Source organism: Mastigoproctus giganteus, chromosome 10, assembly GCF_048544385.1.
Source record: "Mastigoproctus giganteus isolate SK-2022 chromosome 10, ASM4854438v1, whole genome shotgun sequence".
NCBI classification, from domain to species: Eukaryota; Metazoa; Arthropoda; class Arachnida; order Uropygi; family Thelyphonidae; genus Mastigoproctus; species Mastigoproctus giganteus.
In genome coordinates this window covers 117,499,239-117,520,699 of record NC_143584.1, presented here as the reverse complement: position 1 = coordinate 117,520,699, position 21,461 = coordinate 117,499,239, and the positions used below count along the sequence as shown (strand labels likewise).

The 21,461-nt window shown below is 37.6% G+C and overlaps 1 protein-coding gene across 4 annotated transcripts in view; it reads right to left on the bottom strand.

Annotated features, from left to right (window-relative positions):
* unc-104 (kinesin family member unc-104) overlaps window positions 1-21,461 on the bottom strand; it is a 1,041,320-nt gene that overhangs the window by 87,915 nt on the left and 931,944 nt on the right. For all 4 annotated transcript variants that reach the window (XM_090382707.1, XM_090382708.1, XM_090382709.1 and 1 more), the window contains one exon: window positions 12,535-12,778. In XM_090382707.1, the coding sequence (XP_090238833.1) occupies window positions 12,535-12,778 (244 nt within the window). The remainder of the gene's footprint in view (window positions 1-12,534; window positions 12,779-21,461) is intronic.

Sequence of the window (21,461 nt, the reverse complement as noted above, 5' to 3'; positions counted from 1 at the left end):
CTATTCTGAAGAGGTGCTGCGGAAAAGGAGCTCTAATTGATCAAACTACTAGATGGGGCAGTGTTTATTTAATGATCAAACATCTTTTGGAATTAAAGCCTCTATTTATTGATATGGCAAATCCTGAAATAACTTTATCTGATCATGAATGGGAAGAAGTTGAGCAGCTTGAAAGATTACTTCGCCACACATATAATGCGACTTTAAAGTTCCAAGAGTCTTACTTAACACCTGGATCATTCTACAAAGAATGGAAAAGTCTAATCTTCAAGTTTTCCCAAATTGGTGGTCTCATTGCTGATGGAATCAAATAGTCTATGGAGCACAGAGAAACTAATTTAATAGAAAATAATATCTTATTAGCAGCAATTTATGTTGATCCAAATTACAGAATTTTGCTATCGGGGGATCAGTTAGCCACAGGAAAAGCTGCACTACTTGATTTAAGTGAAAAAATAACAGGACTAAAGCAAGAAGATTATGTGGCCTCCCCATGAGCTTGACACATCACCTTCTTCTTCTAGTTCAGAATTTGATGAATGTGATTTTGAAAAACAGCTTGATCACCAAGAAAAAATAAAAAAAGAGACGCATTCAAGCTAGTAATACAAATACCAACAAAGGAGTTGTTGCAGCACTGGAAGCAACCAGTTACGAGAAGTTCCGCTTTGATTTCTATCAAGCTTTAACTTTAGTGGAGAAAGTAGGTCGTACATCAAAGTTACAGGTGATGCAATAAAAACATATCCACTAATAGTTCAAGATGCAGCCTTTTGCATTACTGCTCTACCACCTACCCAAGTCAGAGTTGAAAGGCTGTTTTCAGCACTCAAAATAATAAAATCCGATTTACGTGCTTCGATGAAAGCTACATAGCTACAAATATAGCTACAGCCATTTGAATTCTGAATAGTGATTACCATATAATAATAATGTAATCAGAATTCCAAAAAGTAGCCTGATGAGTCATGTGGCAATGTCGAAATATTTTTTATTGAGGAGTATAATAGGAGTAGGAGTAACACTAAGAAAAATTATCTTACTCCAGAGTAGGACAAGGAGTAACCCCAAAATCACCACTACTCCCCAGCCCTGGAAATAACCACATTCATAACATGTTGGAGATCCAATACTTTCCCATAAAGAGCTTCTTGATGCACAATGCAGTGAATTCCAATCGGAGTTTCAGCTCCAACATCTATCATTTTATAGGTTATTCTACTCATAAGCTCAATGTTTTTACCAATCACATTTTTTGCACCGCCAGTTGTGACTCCTACCAGGTTTTTAATATTTAATCTTAACTTTTCGTTAAATTGGTAAAAATTTTCAAAAAGATTTTCACCTGTAGTTGTTCCACGCATACTCTGTAGATCAACTAAATCTTCAACTGGTACAAACTTATCATTAATTCCACATACGAAGATGAGGAGTTGGACTGTGTCATTTACATCAGTATTGTCATCCAGTGCCACACTAAAATATTTCATTTGTTTTATGTTTTCCAAAAGTTGTTTGAACAAATTCCTTCTAATACCTTTTACTCTTCGCATAATTGTTTGTCGAGACAAACTAATGTCTTCTATCTTTGTTCGTTTCTCCGGACAAAATTTTTCTGCACCTTTTAACGAACAATGCTTAACAAATTCACCATCATCATTGAATGGTTTACTTTCAAAAGCAATCAAATGTGCAACTTGATAACTGGCCCGTGCAGCAGATAAATTTCTTGACTGATACGTTTTCAGTATGTTTTGTTGTTTTCTTAATTCATTTTGTAACTTTGAACACTTTTCTTTTTGCAGCACTCCTTTATGTTGATAGTAAGATTTATGATTGGAATCAGTGTCGTTTTAATTTATATTCTTTAACACAGTCTCCTGACACACCAAACACACTGTTTTTCATGGTACTTAATGAAGAAATAGTCTTCAGTCCACCTTGGATCAAAAACATGACACTCCAAATCGATTTTCTCATTTTGGAACATTTTTAAGAATGATTTATTTACATTCAATACAAATTAATAATTAATTCAATGCAATGAACAAGCTATATCAAAATACATAACTGTATTTAGCTTACATATGACTGCACTGAACCTACATGTTTGATACAGTCGAGCTGGGTGCTTGCATGCCTGTACACGCAGTGGCGATCGATGCTGTTTTAGTTCACTTTTTGCGCAAGTCTTATAAAAATTATTCGCAGGCCAGATCTGGCCCGCGGGCTGTAGGTTAGACACCAGTGGTATACAGTATTATCGATTAATCATTAAAATTTATCAATCTTGTTAAACTTCATTATCAATTAAATTGTACTCTTTTAACTAAATACATATAACGACTTAAGATTTTACAAACGTAACATTATTAATTAATACATAACTTGATACGGAAGTTAAAAAACAAAACTCTACTACTCGATATTAAAAAAAAACAAAAAATACATATATATATATATATATATATAGTGTTATAACTGCATTGGGATATAAGTTTAGGATTATAATTTTGTACTGCAATTGAAATTTTATTGAAATTGAATCGAAATCATGACTCGGACCAGAGCAGGACTCAAGAAAGGCTCAAGCTAATGGGAGTGCTGTGGCTCAGGGGAGAACTGGGGGGGGGGGGCAGTTGCCCTCTGAATCACAGCCTTTTAAAATGCACTGCTTGTTTGATGTTTGTGGAGCAATCAGGTACGGGACATGATATTGCCAAGGGGAATATCATGTCCCGTCTTTGTGTGTGTGCGATGTAAGGAGCGCGAGGAAATCAGGCGACAACTCAGCATTGTTATGGGCCTATATGAAAGCAAGGACAGGGTGGATGCCCTTGAAGGATCTAAATTGGGGTCTAACTAGTCCCTTAGGGCTCCTCTAAGGGATTAGTTATCAAGCTGTTATAGCCAGCACATTCAAAGTCTTTCCTCATATGGGTGGCATTTTGCCAATCTCACTAAGTGTATTGTATATCTTTGGACCTTAAAAGAAAACGTCTTGCAATTCAATTCTATAGTCCACATATTTGACTTTCCTCATGTGGGCACCATCTGGCCAATCTCACTAGTCACACTGCCTGTCTCTGGACCCTTAAAGAAAACTGTCTGCAATCCAGCTCTAAACCCCACATATTGGCAATATCACTAGGCAGTACCTATCTTAAGACCCTTTCAAGAATCTTTATGTCTTTATTTTTAGCTGTGGTTTCCATACTTGAACACAGCATTCTAAGTGCAGTCTTACAATTTCCTTATACAGTGGCATTATGATTTACTTATCTCTAGGTAGAAGGAATCTGTTTTGTAAAGACCAGTATTAATGAAGATACATTAAAGGTTCAGGGGAAACTGGTAGTTTGGGGGGACAAGGGCAATATAGATATGCATTTATCTGATAATGGTCAAATTAATGCTGGCACATACCTCAGAGTTCTTGTTTGTTACCACAACAGAACATATTAGTAAGATGTTATGAGGGCAGAAATGAGTGGGCAGCTAATACCAGGGAAGTGAGCTTAAATAACTTTAAGGGGTATGTCAGGGTAGTTAACTATACAAGAACAATAAGTCTTGATTGTACAGTAATGCCAGAAGTATCGTCAATAAAATGAGTGAATTCGATCTGCTCGTTAGGACAAGTAACGCTGACATAATAGGGCTTATGGAAACATAATGGAAATGTAGTGCCACCCAGAGATAGGGGGATGACGAGTTTCAGATGGTATGTATGATGTATTTAGTAAGGATAGGGAAGATAGAAGGGGTGGTGGGTAATGCTTCTTATCAAAAGCAGCCTGAGTATGACGAAAGCCTTAATGGATTCAGGCGATTCGCATGCTAATATAACCAAAGGTTCTATAAATCATAAATAGGGCCTTTCTCATCTCCTGCCTATACTGTTCTGAGAACTTCACACATCCAACTACAGTCCATTCTGGTTATTTGGGACACATCGGGACTAGTGCATTTTGTCCCGATTAAGCGGCTGCCCCAATTATCCGATGTTTCACGTAAATAGTTAAAAATACAATGTATCCCCCCCTCTACAATTAGTTCACTGTACTGTACAATCAAATCACGTTATGATGAACTCACCATAGTAAAGTACCGTTCACTATACGATGTGTAGTAAGCGCCGGTCATTGTGATCACGTTTGTGAATTGAATTTTAATTCTATTAAACAGCGATTCTAATTAGAGAAAATAGGAGGAATATTATCCACAGGCTATAAAAGCAAAGATATATTAAGCACAAATTTACCCTTTATTACCTTACCAATTAAAAAATTAAATGATATGTGAAAATCAGAAGAATATATGTGATAATCGGAATAATTAATACGTACTGTAATATGTACATACGAACTAGTTGACATTTCTGTTCACTGACATTTGTGGGTGAGGGTTACAATTTAAAACAGTAAAAAGATAAGCAATCAATAACAAAGAACACAGCACACACAAATTGCAAGTAACAAAACACGCGCAAGTGAGAACGGAGTAACGAGTTACAAAGCTTTAAAAATAGGAATGAAGAGAAGATCTGAAAATTAATTTTTTTATATGATCGAAGATTTCATGGAAGTGTAAACACATTTCACCATAATAACCCACAGAATTCCAGCTGTCGGTGTTATCGCAAATTCAGTAAGATTGAGTTTACTGTCCGTTTATGATAGATTTCACTAACAGAAAACCCCAATAAACAGGTGACTGCTAATTGTTTTTATTGTTTTATGGTTGTGACCTCCAGAATTTCGAGTGAACCACGTGGTACCGTCGGAGACAATCGTAGGGTAATCTCCAGTGCTGCGGTCTCCTGCCCCAATTAAGCGAAGTAAACCCTGGCTATTTTCTCGATTGGTTTCTGTTTTTTAAGATTTGCCCCAAATAAACGGCTGCCCCAATTAACCGGTGGCCCAAATAACCGGAATCCACTGTATATTATAACTCCCAAATCCCTTCCATCCACTACTGTTTTTAATTCACCCTCACCTTGATACTTCCCAAGTGTAAGATTGCATTTTGGCTAAATTAAAACATAGATGCCATTTTTCTGATCATCCTTCAAGTCTATCTAAGTCATCCTGAAATAGTGCTGCTTAACACTGATCATTAATTATGCTACCGATCTTGATATCATCTGCAAATTTTTACATTGTGCCCTGTATCCCATCACTGATGTCATTTAATAAAATTCAAAAACAACAGTAGTCCCAGTACTGATCAATGGGGAACCCCACTTTTTTATGTAGCCTAATCTGTATTTTTATGTAGCCTAACCATTTTATAATCAACTTATTTCATAATATTATGTTTCTTATATTATTATATTATACCTTTGTATTTACTGTATGTTTCTGTCTCCTAATATATCAGGGGACACAGAAATAAACAGTAGCATTAGCACACGCATACGATGCAAGAAAGCAAGCTTATGCAGCATCAGGCAGAAAAAAAAAAAAAAAAAAAACCATTCCCATTTTACCCCTCCATTCATTCCAAATACCACAATTTATTTAGGCTATCACCTTCCACAACAAAAGATGGAAGTCTGTTCAACCAATCAACTACCCACTGGCTAAAGGCAAACGATTCTGCAGATCTACCCAACAACTGTCTTTCCCCAATTGGAATTTATGCCCTTTCAGTTGATAACACTGAGCAAGAGGAAGAATCCCATCAGCATTGAGCATGCTCAAACCATTCAAGGCTTTATACAACTCAATCAGATCACCTCGCAGGTGCCTAGTCTCCAGACATTGTAATCTGCAAAACTTAAGCCTTTCGTCGTCAGAGCAACCCTTCTTTCCATTCACTAATCTTGTTGCCCTTCTATGTACTTGTTCCAACAGCTCTGCATCCTTCTTAAAATGAGGCCTCCAGACCTGTATACAGTACTCAAGGTGTGGCCTAACCATTGCCTTATACAAGGGGATAATCACCTCCTTATTCCTGCTAGAAAAATTCATGTATATCCTTGACAAGATACCATGAGCTACTCTTGCAGACCATCTGCACTGCTCAGAAAACTTCATATCTGCCTGCACAATTACCCCCAGATCATTTTCGTTCTCAACCACTGTCAGTGTAGTACCACTGAGTTGATACATTACTCTGGGGTTACTGCTTCCCATATGTAGTATTAGTGTCCTTAACAACCCTGCTAACCTTCGTATCGTCTGCAAACGTGGACATTAAGCCAGATATACCATCATCAATATCATTTATAAATACAGAAAACAACAATGGACCCAACACTGAACCCTGAGGGACTCCACTAATAACATTAGTCCACAAAGAGCAGTGCCCATTGATTACCACTCTCTGTCTTCTCCCAACTTAACCATCCCTTTATCCATAGCAGTAATTTGCCTCCAATGCCACACTGCTCCCATTTGTGCAACAGTCTTCCATGTGCAACAGTATCAAAAGCCTTTTTAAGATCCAAATATACGATATCAAAGTTATTCCCTCCATCCAGTTGCTTTGTAATCACATCATAGTATCCAATCAGATTGGTCAGACAAGATGTCCCGCGCTTGGTTGGTTATTTGGTTTTTTAGAAGCATTAGCAACTAAGGCCACATTGCTCTGGGGATATGTGGTGGTTATTACCTGACCTTTCCGCATCCTCCGTATTTGGTGGTCATGGGATCAAACCCCGGTCTAATCAAGAAGCATTTGCGCCGCACTGCTGCTCCTGCCTACCTGGCTACGGAAGCGTCAAGACTTCCCCTTAACAAAACCATGCTGTGTCCGAGCTATAACTGATGTCTGTTCTAGATGATCCTGCAGTGTTTCTTTAACCAGTGCCTCCATTAATTTTCCTGGAACAGAAGTTAAACTAACAGGCTTTATACCCTTTGCCCTTTGATCCTCCTTTGTGCAATTGGTGTTACAATTGCACATCTCCAGTCCATGGGTACCTCCCCTGAGTCCAAGGAAGCTCTCATAATTATGGCTAAGGGTTTGCTTACTTCCTTTGCTGCCTCCTTTAATATAACTAGATAGATCCCATCCACCCTGGGTGCCTTTTTTTAAATTTTATCTTGAACAATTTCTCCTCCATTTTCCTCTCAGTTATTACAAAATCATCTAGCTCACTGCCAGTGTTTAGTTTATCTCTGGCATTCCCCTCCCTGAATAACCTCTCATGTGTGAACATAGATGCAAAATACTCATTTAGTTTGTTAGCCACCAGAGCAGGATCATCAACAATTGAACCATCATTATACAGGGGACCAATCTGATTCATCCCTTTCCTTCTAGAGTTTACATAGGTAAAGAATTTTTGCTGTTTTTCTTTGCATCCTTTGCCAAAGATTTCTCACAATCTGTCTTTGCCTGTCTAATCTCCTTTGTGACTTGGTTACAGACCAGCTTATATCTATCATAGGCTTCCATGTCACCCATTAATTTATATGTATCCCAAGCATTTTTCTTCTCTGCCACGTCTCATTAGTTCATCTGACATTCATTTAGATCTAAACCTTGAGCAATATTTCTTAGTTGGTATGCAAAGTCTAGTAGCTTCCAAGATTAATTCTTTGAATGCCTCCCATTTTAAATTTGCTGTTTGTAACATCATCAGTTGGTCCCATCGTATAGAATCTAAATACTCTCTCACACCAATGTAGCTGCCTTTACGAAAGCAAAAACTCTTCCCTTTACCCCTCATGTTAGTTATCTCTTTGAGTAAATTCCATTTCAGAACACTGCAATCACTGCCGCCTAGTGGCTCCTTTATCTGCGGATTCTTAAGGAAAGAAGAATCCCTACTGATAATCAGATCAAGAGTATTACTCACTCTAATTGCTTCCCGAACATGCTGTTGTAGAAAACAATCATCCAATAAATCCACAAAAGCCTTGCTAGTGTGTGAGTGACCAACCCACAAATTCCAGTCAATATCTGGGAAATTAAAATCCCCCATTATAAGACTCTCTGATTTACTGGCCCACTCTATTTCCCTGTACAGTTTCTTATTATACTCATCAGAGTCATTAGGCCTATAACACACTCTACTCTTAATTTTGATCTCCCAATGCTTATGTCATACCAAACTGACTCGACACTGCACTGTCCAGCGATGTTGACTGGCTTCACTTATTTGGATTTTATGTGTTTCTTAACTAATAGCATAACCCCTCCTCCCTTCCTGTACACATTTTACTCCCCAAATTCCAGTTCTGCATTCCTTATATCTGTGTGACACCACGTCTCTGATATCACAACAATATCTGCCTTTGATGTTTTGACCAACACCTTAAATTCATCAAATTTATTTACTAAGCTCCTAGCATTGGTGTACACACACAAGTATACATGCACCTATTCCTATTCATAGATACCCTAACACACTTCCTTGGTAAATATCATTCTGCCATCTACCCTGCAGTCATCCAAGGATTTTCTCTGTGATTTCAACATGTTACAACTTACACAGTAAGCTCTGAAGTGAGACAGAGTCAAATACTCTCCTGAAGTCTGAGTAAACAATGTTAAATATACTTCCTACATCCAGAGTGATTCTGTAAAAATAGCTAACCAGGTTGGCTAAACATGATTTTCCCTTTACACAACCATGTTGTTTTTCCTTCAGAACTACACTTCTACCTAAATGATCCTGTAATGCACTCTTTATTACTGCCTCCATGATTTTCTCTACCACTGACGTCAAACTAACGAGTTGGTAATTACCCACCTCACTCTCCACTGTCTGTATGTATTGGCAATATATTGGCACTTCTCCAATCCAAGAGAATCTCTCCTGAATCCAGTGATGCCCTCATAATTAACCTTAATGATTCAGTGTACTCCCTTGAAGCCTCCCTCAAAACTGCTGGGCAATCAACTCTAGAAACCTTACTTTACTTACTTCAGGATCAAAATTTTCTTGAATCAACAATCATCTGAAATTACAACAATCATCTTTAAAAATTACTAATTTTATTTTTTTGCAATTCATTTGCACAGTTTTCCTCAACTCCAAGAGCCATTTATCAGTAAATACCAGTGCAAAGTGCCTGTTCAAGTTATCTGCAGGAAAAAACCTGAAATTCCATATCTGTATAAGTAATTTGTTATTGATATATATATATATATATATATATATATATAATAATAATAATAATAATAAAAAGTTATATATGAGTTATCTAAGGCATTCCCATACATTCATGTGCAGCTGAGTTATCTAAGACATTCCCATACATTACATGTGGGTCTGACCTGATTCATTCTTTCTTTCGTATTTGCATTTACATAGTCAAAACCTCCTTATCCCAATTCTTTGGCATCTTGGGCAGTTGCCTTAATTGTGCATAAAAAAAAGTAAACTGCAGACATTATCGACCCACTGCAGGATGGAAGCCTCCTCAACAATTCATATTGAGCAAAAATGGACCATAATCTGCCATGCTGGTCCAGTGCAGGTTGGCAGATCAACTATACTCAAGTTGAACCCCGGTCTACTCAAGGAGCACGTGCTACTGCACTTCCGCTCCTGACCACTTGGCTACAGAGGCCTTAATAAAAACCTTATTATTTTTTTATTATAATTTTTATAATAATTTTTTATTATATATATAATTTTATTATTATTATATATATATATATCATTAACAAATTACTTATACAGATATGGGATTGCATGCAAGCTCCCCTTCCAAGGAACATATACTACATCTCTCATCATGCACTTCTCCCTATCATGTCTGGTTATTATTCGCCGACCGGGTTAGCCGGGAGGGTAAAGTGCCTGCCTGGCAACCCAAAGGTCGCGGGTTCGATTCCCGCCTCGGGCTTGGATCAAAGTACTGCAAAAACCTTGGGAGGTGCACTATGGCCACAGAAGCCGATGCACTAACAACTACAAAAAAAAAATAATAAAATAAAAAATAAAAAATATCTGGTTAAAATTCCACACTTTAACGTAGAGGCTGCTCTCAACTCTTTTGCTGATTGGGTTGCTTTGAATGGTTTGGAAGTTAATACTAGGAAATGCATCTCTATTTCTTTTGCAGCTACGAGGAAAACTTGTGACTTTTTTGCAACATTGTCTTAAATTCACAGATCAATTAGTACAGGTGCTCTGAGAATGCAAAACAACATAACATGTACAACATTACCTTTTTTGTCCTTAAAAGAAAACTCAATTTTGATTATCCATTAAATCTAACTATATAATAAAGCATCTAAAGGAGTTTGGAAATTGCAAAATAATCTTACCTGATTCATAAGATGGTGACTGTTAACATACTGTGTGACTAAAATTTTCATTAAGCTTGTTTTCTGAATTGAATTAGGCAGTTCCATACAATTCAATCTAGTTCTATATAATCTTTGCAGTTGGCAGTTCACAGAGAGCAGACATGTATCTAATTGTTCTCCCAGAGAATTATATTCTAGAGCATATTCTGCACAATGCCCAGATTATCTTACAGATAATCTGTAAGAACACCGACATGAAATGACAAAACAATCTTGGTGAACACCGACATGAAATGTCGGTGTTCACCAAGTTTTCTGTAAACAGAAATCATAATTAGCCACATTCATCATCTAATAAGATGGTGACTGTAAATTTACAATACAGTATTAGCATTAGCATTAGTAGAGGCATTTGATGCAAGAAAGCAAGCTTATGCAGCATCAGCCAAAAAAAAAAAAAAAAAAAAAAAAAAAGTAACATAAATAAATAAAAATAACCACTTCCACTTCACCCCTCTGTTCGTTCGAAATACCTGTCCAGCTGAGCCTTAAACTTATTTAGGCTATCAACTTCCACGACAAGGGATGGAAGTCTGTTCCACCCACCAACCACCCGCTGGCTAAAGGCAAATTTCCGCACATCTATCCTACATCTGTCTTTCCTCAATTTGAATTTATGCCCTCTCAGGTGATTTTTCTGAGCTAGAGGAAGAATCCCATCAGCATTGAGCATGCTCAAACCATTCAAGGCTTTGTACACCTCTATCAGATCACCCCGCTGGTGCCTAGTTTCCAGACACTGTAATTTGCAAAACTTAAGCCTTTCTTCGTAAGAGAACCCCTTTGTCCCATTCACCAATCTAGTTGCCCTTCTCTGTACTCGTTCCAGCAGCTCTACATCCTTCCTGAAATGAGGCCTCCAGGCCTGTATACAGTACTCTAGGTGTGGCCTGACCATTGCCTTATACAAGGGAATAATCACCTCCTTATCCCTGCTAGAAAAATTCCTATATATCATTGACAATACACCATGAGCTACTCTTGCAAGTAAGAGTAAGAGTTGCAAGTACTCTTGCTTGTAATACACCGACTTACGTGAACTTGGAGTTACAGGGTTCTTGATTTTTTCGTTTGGTGTATATCTAAAATTAGCTTACCAGTGATTTCGAAGTCAAATCATAAAGCTTGGGCAAGAGCTTCCGTTTTTGAGGACTGGTTTGGTCACCACTTCATACCCGAAGTCGAACGTTATTGCAAATCTAAACAGATTCCATTTAAAGTGATGCTTCTTATTGACAATGCACCCGGTAACCCTCATGCCACCCTAATTAATTTCGACCCTGGTTGTGTTTTTTCCTCCAAACATAACCAGCTTGCTTCAACCAATGGACCAGGGAGTCATCAAAACATTCAAGGCTTACTACATGAGGCATTCGTTTGAACATCTGAATGAAGCTATGAGAGAAAATAGTGAGATATCTGTTAAAAACTTTTGAAAACAATTCAATGTTTTAGTTGACATAAGAATTATTGATGAATCTTGGGACGAAATTCACAAAAAAACATTGAATGGTGTCTGGAAGAAACTTTGTCCATTTTTTTTAAAAAACGAGACGAAAACAACGCCAGAAACTGATCATGTCGCTCATGTGATAGAAGTTGTTAATCTTGCAGGCAATTAGATTTGGAAGTCAATGGTGATGATGTCAACGAACTGTTGGATTCACATAGTCAGGAGCTGACAATGAATGAGCTCATAGAGATGCGTGAGCAAAACGTCACTGAAGTATCCAACACTTCAGACCCAGTTCCACCAGAAAAGCACATGACAATTGCAAGCTTGACAGAAGGTCTCAGCTCAATTGAAAAGGGCTTAAAAATTTTAGAAAACATAGACTCCAACGAAGAATGCATTATAGCTACAAAGCAAGGAATAAAAAAATTATAGCTAATTAAAATAGCTAATTATTAGCTGTCGTCAGACAAATTTGTTAGATTTTATGAAGCCATCGACATCAAAATAACTTTTTTACGTAACTCATTTATTTTTTTAATACATATTTTGTATTAATATGTATAAAGAACTGCAATTTTATTAAATATTTTTCTTCTAAACTATTGTTTTTGTTAGCCCTTGGTCCCAATTAAACAAAATTTATATGTATTTATATGCAAAGTTGTAACCCGACTTACGCGAATTCGACTTAAGCGACTTTTGTCGGACCCACCTATTGCGTAACTTAGGGGTATTACTGTATACTATTTTAAACATTATAACTTTCAATTTTAAAAATTACCACCCAACCATGTACTTACCACCCAACGCTTAATCCATCCATTAGTCTTATCATCAAGACAATTGAGGTAGCCTTTACGAGAAACAACCGGGCTGACTCTAATTTCTTCCACCTCAGCAACATACAATAGTCTGCCAGATGTTCTGTTACTGGTAGTAGTAATAGTTGCTGGTTTTAATCCTGTACTCAAAAGAGATGTGACAGTATCTACAGTGTTGTGGGTTTCACCAAGTAGAGATTGTGGTCGATCGGGAGACAGTGCTCTACATAAAAAAATACATATTAATGAATTTTAAGTTGAAAAAAAAAATAAATAAAATAAATAATATATATATATATATTAGTGGAAATAAGTATACTGTGTGACTAAAGTTTACATTAAGCTTACCTTCAGAATTGAATTAGGCAGTTCTATACAATTCGATCTAATTCTATATAATCTTTGCAGTTGGCAGTTCATAGAGAGCAGACATGTTTCTAATTGCTCTCCCCCTTCCCCCAGAGAATTATATTCTAGAGCATATTTTGTGCAATGCCCAGATAAAATTAAAGCTTTTGTTGAAGTCAGCCTATCTTCAAGCACAAGAACTAGATGAGTTGAGGACTTGAGAGCAGATGTGTTTTCAAATGAAACAAAAAAGCACAGGATTTTACTCACTCTTCTTTGGCAATTGACAAAAGCAAAGATTTGAATCATACCTCTCAATTTCTTATTTTTAACTGGGGGATAAACCACAATTTAGAAATAAATGAAGAAATAAAACCATTAAAGAGTTGAAGGTTACTACTACTAGTGAAAATATAATTTTGACAGTATCTGAAATGATAGACAAACTTGGATAGAACTGGGAATCCCTTCCTTGTGTTACCACAGATGGCTTCAAACGTATTTTTTTTTTTTTTTTTATGTGAACCCCAAACACTAGAGGTATTAGAACCTATAGTACTTAGTACCGTGCTTGTGTTGGAGGTTGAGAAGACGAAAGAAGATATTTGTTGACATTGGACTTGAACATCTGTAATTTTCAGGAAATATATATGAAGGAAGGTTGTTCCAAAAAACGGCAGTTGAATAAATAAATGTGGAAGATGAAAAGTTGGTTCTGTGGGTTTGAAGTTGGACAGTAAATGGATGTTGGCTGGTGGTGGCACGTGTTCGGACTGTTTTGAAAGAGAGAGCAGGAATTATAGAAGCCAATTCAGAAGAACAGTGCCCATGGAAGTATCTGTAGAAGAGGAATGCAGCAGAAACAGTATGTCTATGAGAAAGCGAGTGGAGAGACTCGGTTCGAGATGAATCATTAATTAACCTAACTGCCCTCTTCTGAATGGAATCAAGAAACTTGAGAGGTTTTGGGGGCACTACCCCAGATGTGGGAACAATATTCCATGGCAGGGCGGATTTGCGATTTATACAGAGTGAGCAGCTGTTTGGAAGAAAAGTAACGCCGAGAGCAAAAGAGAAAACCAAGTTTTTTAGATGCAGAGGAAGCAATATTTGTAATGTGCTTGTGCCAAGAGAGATTAGAAGTCAGGGTAATCCCCAAAAGAGATATATCATTTTCTTCAAACAGGCCTCTGAGGTTGGGTATATTCATACTGTGGATTTTAGTGTTTTGCACCAACTTTACGTAGAAATAAAAACACAAAGGAAACTGGACTTTTAATAACTATGTTTATAATAAATTATAATAACCTGTATTTACAATAAATTTAACTTTACGATAAACTATACATATAAAATATTTTTGAAAATTAAATGCACTAGGCATAATCCTTATGGGTTTTGATAATTAACTATATAATAACGGTGTAAATACACCATAGTTAACCCATATATTTGAGCTACGATTGTAGCGTAGAAGGCATCGTTTAAATTGTATCTCATAATGTGGTTGCCTTCACAACAAGATAGCTACTATTGAATTACTTCAAATAAATAACGCTTCTCTAGTAGAGAAGACTACTGTTATTTATTTTCAGCGTACCACCACCCAGACGATCGTTTCGAAGCTTTTTGGCTTCGTCATCAGTGGGCGGGTAGGTAATACAATATGCCATCTCAGTTGCGAAGTTATATCCACATTATGAGAGATGCCAGAAGGGTGTGGTGGTAATGTATTTGAAAATTAAATGCACTAGGCATAATCCTTATGGGTTTTGATAATTAACTATATAATATCGGTGTAAATACACCATAGTTAACCCATATATTTGAGCTACGATTGTAGCGTAGAAGGCATCGTTTAAATTGTATCTCATAATGTGGTTGCCTTCACAACAAGATAGCTACTATTGAATTACTTCAAATAAATAACGCTTCTCTAGTAGAGAAGACTACTGTTATTTATTTTCAGCGTACCACCACCCAGACGATCGTTTCGAAGCTTTTTGGCTTCGTCATCAGTGGGCGGGTAGGTAATACAATATGCCATCTCAGTTGCGAAGTTATATCCACATTATGAGAGATGCCAGAAGGGTGTGGTGGTAATGTATTTGAAAATTAAATGCACTAGGCATAATCCTTATGGGTTTTGATAATTAACTATATAATATCGGTGTAAATACACCATAGTTAACCCATATATTTGAGCTACGATTGTAGCGTAGAAGGCATCGTTTAAATTGTATCTCATAATGTGGTTGCCTTCACAACAAGATAGCTACTATTGAATTACTTCAAATAAATAACGCTTCTCTAGTAGAGAAGACTACTGTTATTTATTTTCAGCGTACCACCACCCAGACGATCGTTTCGAAGCTTTTTGGCTTCGTCATCAGTGGGCGGGTAGGTAATACAATATGCCATCTCAGTTGCGAAGTTATATCCACATTATGAGAGATGCCAGAAGGGTGTGGTGGTAATGTATTTGAAAATTAAATGCACTAGGCATAATCCTTATGGGTTTTGATAATTAACTATATAATATCGGTGTAAATACACCATAGTTAACCCATATATTTGAGCTACGATTGTAGCATAGAAGGCATCGTTTAAATTGTATCTCATAATGTGGTTGCCTTCACAACAAGATAGCTACTATTGAATTACTTCAAATAAATAACGCTTCTCTAGTAGAGAAGACTACTGTTATTTATTTTCAGCGTACCACCACCCAGACGATCGTTTCGAAGCTTTTTGGCTTCGTCATCAGTGGGCGGGTAGGTAATACAATATGCCATCTCAGTTGCGAAGTTATATCCACATTATGAGAGATGCCAGAAGGGTGTGGTGGTAATGTATTTGAAAATTAAATGCACTAGGCATAATCCTTATGGGTTTTGATAATTAACTATATAATATCGGTGTAAATACACCATAGTTAACCCATATATTTGAGCTACGATTGTAGCGTAGAAGGCATCGTTTAAATTGTATCTCATAATGTGGTTGCCTTCACAACAAGATAGCTACTATTGAATTACTTCAAATAAATAACGCTTCTCTAGTAGAGAAGACTACTGTTATTTATTTTCAGCGTACCACCACCCAGACGATCGTTTCGAAGCTTTTTGGCTTCGTCATCAGTGGGCGGGTAGGTAATACAATATGCCATCTCAGTTGCGAAGTTATATCCACATTATGAGAGATGCCAGAAGGGTGTGGTGGTAATGTATTTGAAAATTAAATTCACTAGGCATAATCCTTATGGGTTTTGATAATTAACTATATAATATCGGTGTAAATACACCATAGTTAACCCATATATTTGAGCTACGATTGTAGCGTAGAAGGCATCGTTTAAATTGTATCTCATAATGTGGTTGCCTTCACAACAAGATAGCTACTATTGAATTACTTCAAATAAATAACGCTTCTCTAGTAGAGAAGACTACTGTTATTTATTTTCAGCGTACCACCACCCAGACGATCGTTTCGAAGCTTTTTGGCTTCGTCATCAGTGGGCGGGTAGGTAATACAATATGCCATCTCAGTTGCGAAGTTATATCCACATTATGAGAGATGCCAGAAGGGTGTGGTGGTAATGTATTTGAAAATTAAATGCACTAGGCATAATCCTTATGGGTTTTGATAATTAACTATATAATATCGGTGTAAATACACCATAGTTAACCCATATATTTGAGCTACGATTGTAGCGTAGAAGGCATCGTTTAAATTGTATCTCATAATGTGGTTGCCTTCACAACAAGATAGCTACTATTGAATTACTTCAAATAAATAACGCTTCTCTAGTAGAGAAGACTACTGTTATTTATTTTCAGCGTACCACCACCCAGACGATCGTTTCGAAGCTTTTTGGCTTCGTCATCAGTGGGCGGGTAGGTAATACAATATGCCATCTCAGTTGCGAAGTTATATCCACATTATGAGAGATGCCAGAAGGGTGTGGTGGTAATGTATTTGAAAATTAAATGCACTAGGCATAATCCTTATGGGTTTTGATAATTAACTATATAATATCGGTGTAAATACACCATAGTTAACCCATATATTTGAGCTACGATTGTAGCGTAGAAGGCATCGTTTAAATTGTATCTCATAATGTGGTTGCCTTCACAACAAGATAGCTACTATTGAATTACTTCAAATAAATAACGCTTCTCTAGTAGAGAAGACTACTGTTATTTATTTTCAGCGTACCACCACCCAGACGATCGTTTCGAAGCTTTTTGGCTTCGTCATCAGTGGGCGGGTAGGTAATACAATATGCCATCTCAGTTGCGAAGTTATATCCACATTATGAGAGATGCCAGAAGGGTGTGGTGGTAATGTATTTGAAAATTAAATGCACTAGGCATAATCCTTATGGGTTTTGATAATTAACTATATAATATCGGTGTAAATACACCATAGTTAACCCATATATTTGAGCTACGATTGTAGCGTAGAAGGCATCGTTTAAATTGTATCTCATAATGTGGTTGCCTTCACAACAAGATAGCAACTATTGAATTACTTCAAATAAATAACGCTTCTCTAGTAGAGAAGACTACTGTTATTTATTTTCAGCGTACCACCACCCAGACGATCGTTTCGAAGCTTTTTGGCTTCGTCATCAGTGGGCGGGTAGGTAATACAATATGCCATCTCAGTTGCGAAGTTATATCCACATTATGAGGTGTTATATAGTTAATTATTTAGTTAATTATTATATAGTTATTATTTTATAGTTAATATAGTTAATTATATTATATAGTTAATTATCAAAACCCATAAGGATTATGCCTAGTGCATTTAATTTTCAAATACATTACCACCACACCCTTCTGGCATCTCTCATAATGTGGATATAACTTCTCAACTGAGATGGCATATTGTATTACCTACCCGCCCACTGATGACGAAGCCAAAAAGCTTCGAAACGATCGTCTGGGTGGTGGTACGCTGAAAATAAATAACAGTAGTCTTCTCTACTAGAGAAGCGTTATTTATTTGAAGTAATTCAATAGTAGCTATCTTGTTGTGAAGGCAACCACATTATGAGATACAATTTAAACGATGCCTTCTACGCTACAATCGTAGCTCAAATATATGGGTTAACTATGGTGTATTTACACCGATATTATATAGTATATAAAATATTAAAATCTGCTACATTAAGAACAATAAAATGCATTAAAATATACTAAGTTAAAAGCGATAAAAAACCATAGCTTTCAAAGGCTCCAGCCTTCTTCTTCAGCGGTATTTTCTTATTCTGCAGTACATCTTTAAATATCAGCAGGTTCATGGTACTCATCACGTGTTTCATTCTCACGCGTTCCGTTCTCTTGCGTTGTGGAACCGGAAGCGGCTCGAGCGGGAGTCATACGGAACCGTTCATCCCTTCTGAGGATAGTGGCCTCAAAGAGGGGATGAATCCGCGTACCTCTATCTCTATTAATGTTGATTGTAGAACAGATCCGCAAACTCTCGAGCCACTTACGGTCCCAGAACTTATGCGCCCGATCGGTGATGATAGCATCATCGATCGGGCGCATAAGTTCTGGGACCGTAAGTGGCTCGAGAGTTTGCGGATCTGTTCTACAATCAACATTAATAGAGATAGAGGTACGCGGATTCATCCCCTCTTTGAGGCCACTATCCTCAGAAGGGATGAACGGTTCCGTATGACTCCCGCTCGAGCCGCTTCCGGTTCCACAACGCAAGAGAACGGAACGCGTGAGAATGAAACACCTGATGAGTACCATGAACCTGCTGATATTTAAAGATGTACTGCAGAATAAGAAAATACCGCTGAAGAAGAAGGCTGGAGCCTTTGAAAGCTATGGTTTTTTATCGCTTTTAACTTAGTATATTTTAATGCATTTTATTGTTCTTAATGTAGCAGATTTTAATATTTTATATGTATAGTTTATCGTAAAGTTAAATTTATTGTAAATACAGGTTATTATAATTTATTATAAACATAGTTATTAAAAGTCCAGTTTCCTTTGTGTTTTTATTTCTACGTAAGGTGCAAAACACTAAAATCCACAGTATGATATATCATTTTGCCTAGAAATCGGAGTGTCACTAAAGATAAGCATAGGAGCAGAAGAATCCTCTTAGCTAGATATAAGACAAGACTGAGTTTTAGAAGGGTTGAAATGAACTAAGTTGTCTTTGCCCCACTGGAGAATTACCTGAAGATCGGAATTTAAGGAATTGGTAGCAGATTTTTGAGAAGTTGAAGCTGATTGAGCAGGACAAAGTTTCTCAAAATGGAAAGTGGAATGCAATGTGCTATCATCGGCAAAACTATGGATAGGATTTCCAGTCAATGCAAGAAGGTCATTGATATACAAGAGGAAAAGAGTGGGGGAAAGAACTGAACCTTGGGGGACACCGGCATTAGTGGAGAAGTTAGAAGACAGAGAGCCATGTACCATCACCCTCAGTGAGCAATCAGAGAGAAAACTGGATAACCAATTACTAAAAACAGTTGGCAAACCATAAGATGGAAGCTTGTTTAGAAGACCTTTATGCCAAACACGATCGAAAGCCTTTGAGATGTCAAGAGCAACTACTTGTCTTTCACCGAACCTTTCCATTGAATTAGTCCATAAATGGGTAACATAAGCCAGAACATCACCAGTGGATTGACACTGACGGAATCCATACTGGTGATCGTTGATCAGACGGAACGTTTCTAGGTAGTTTAAGAGTTGGCGGTTAATTGATTTCTCCATTACTTTAGAAAGAGTAGAAGTAATTGTATTGGGACGATAATTGGATGGGAGGGATTTGTCACCCTTTTTAGGAACTGGCTGGATATGAGCAAATTTCCAAGCAGAAGGAAAAACGCATTTAGCATTAGCATTAGTAGAGGCATTTGATGCAAGAAAGCAAGCTTATGCAGCATCAGCCAAAAAAAAAAAAAAAAAAACCCACTTCCACTTCACCCCTCTGTTCGTTCAAAATACCTGTCCAGCTGAGCCTTAAACTTATTTAGGCTATCAACCTCCACCACAAGGGATGGAAGTCTGTTCCACCAACCAACCACCTGCTGGCTAAAGGCAAATTTCCGCATGTCTATCCTAGAGCTGTCTTTCCTCAATTTGAATTTATGCCCTCTCAGGTGATTTTTCTGAGCTAGAGGAAGAATCCCATCAGCATTGAGCATGCTCAAACCATTCAAGGCTTTATACACCTCTATCAGATCACCTCGCTGGTGCCTAGTCCCCCAGACACTGTAATTTGCAAAACTTAAGCCTTTCTTCGTAAGAGCACCCCTTTGTTCCATTCACTAATCTTGTTGCCCTTCTCTGTACTCGTTCCAGCAGCTCTACATCCTTCTTGAAATGAGGCCTCCAGACCTGTATACAGTACTCTAGGTGTGGCCTGACCATCGCCTTGTACAATGGAATAATCACCTCCTTATCCCTGCTGGAAAAATTCCTGTATATCATTGACAATACTCCATGAGCTAGTCTTGCAGCCCGTCTGCACTGCTCAGAGAACTTCATATCTGCCTGCACAACGACCCCCAAGTCACTTTCATTCTCTACCACTGTCAGTGTAGTACCACAGGGTTGATACGTTGCTCTGGGGTTGCTGTTTCCCATGTGTAGTACTTTACATCTGTCAATGTTAAACTTCATTTGCCACCTCTCAGCCCATCTGCTCAACCTTTCCAGATCCTGTTGCAGCATCCTAGTGTCAGTAGTGTCCTTGAAAACCCTGCCAACCTTTGTATTGTCTGCAAACTTGGACATTAAGCCCGATATACCATCATCAATATCATTTATAAATACAGAAAACAATAATGGACCCAAAACTGAGCCCTGAGGGACTCCACTAATAACATCAGTCCACGATGAGCAGTGTCCATTGATTACTACTCTCTGTCTTCTCCCCCTCAACCACCCCTTTATCCATAGCAGCAATTTGCCTCCAATGTCACACTGCTCCAATTTGTGTAGCAGTCTTCCATGTGCAACAGTATCAAAAGCCTTTCTAAGATCCAAGTATATAATATGAAAGTTATTCCCTGCATCCAGTTCTTTTGTGACTGCATCATAGTATCCAATCAAGTTGGTCAGGCAAGACTTCCCCTTAACAAAACCATGCTGTGTCTGAGCTATAACTGAAGTCTTGTCTAAATGATCCTGCAGTGCTTCTTTAAGCAGTGCCTCCATTAATTTTCCTGGAACAGAAGTTAAGCTCACAGGTCTATAATTACTTGTGTCAGCCTTTGATCCTCCTTTGTGAATTGGGGTCACATTTGCACATTTACAGTCTATGGGTACCTCCCCCGAGTCCAAGGAAGCTCTCATAATTATGGCTAAGGGTTTGCTTACTTCCTTTGCTGCCTCCTTTAATATAACTGGATAGATCCCATCCACCCCGGGTGCCTTTCTTGTGTTTATCTTCAACAGTTTCTCCTCCACTTTACTCCCAGTTATTTCAAGATTCTGTAGCTTACTGCTAGAGTTGAATACACCTCTGGCATTCCCCTCGCTGAATAACTCCTCATGTGTGAATGTCGATGCAAAATA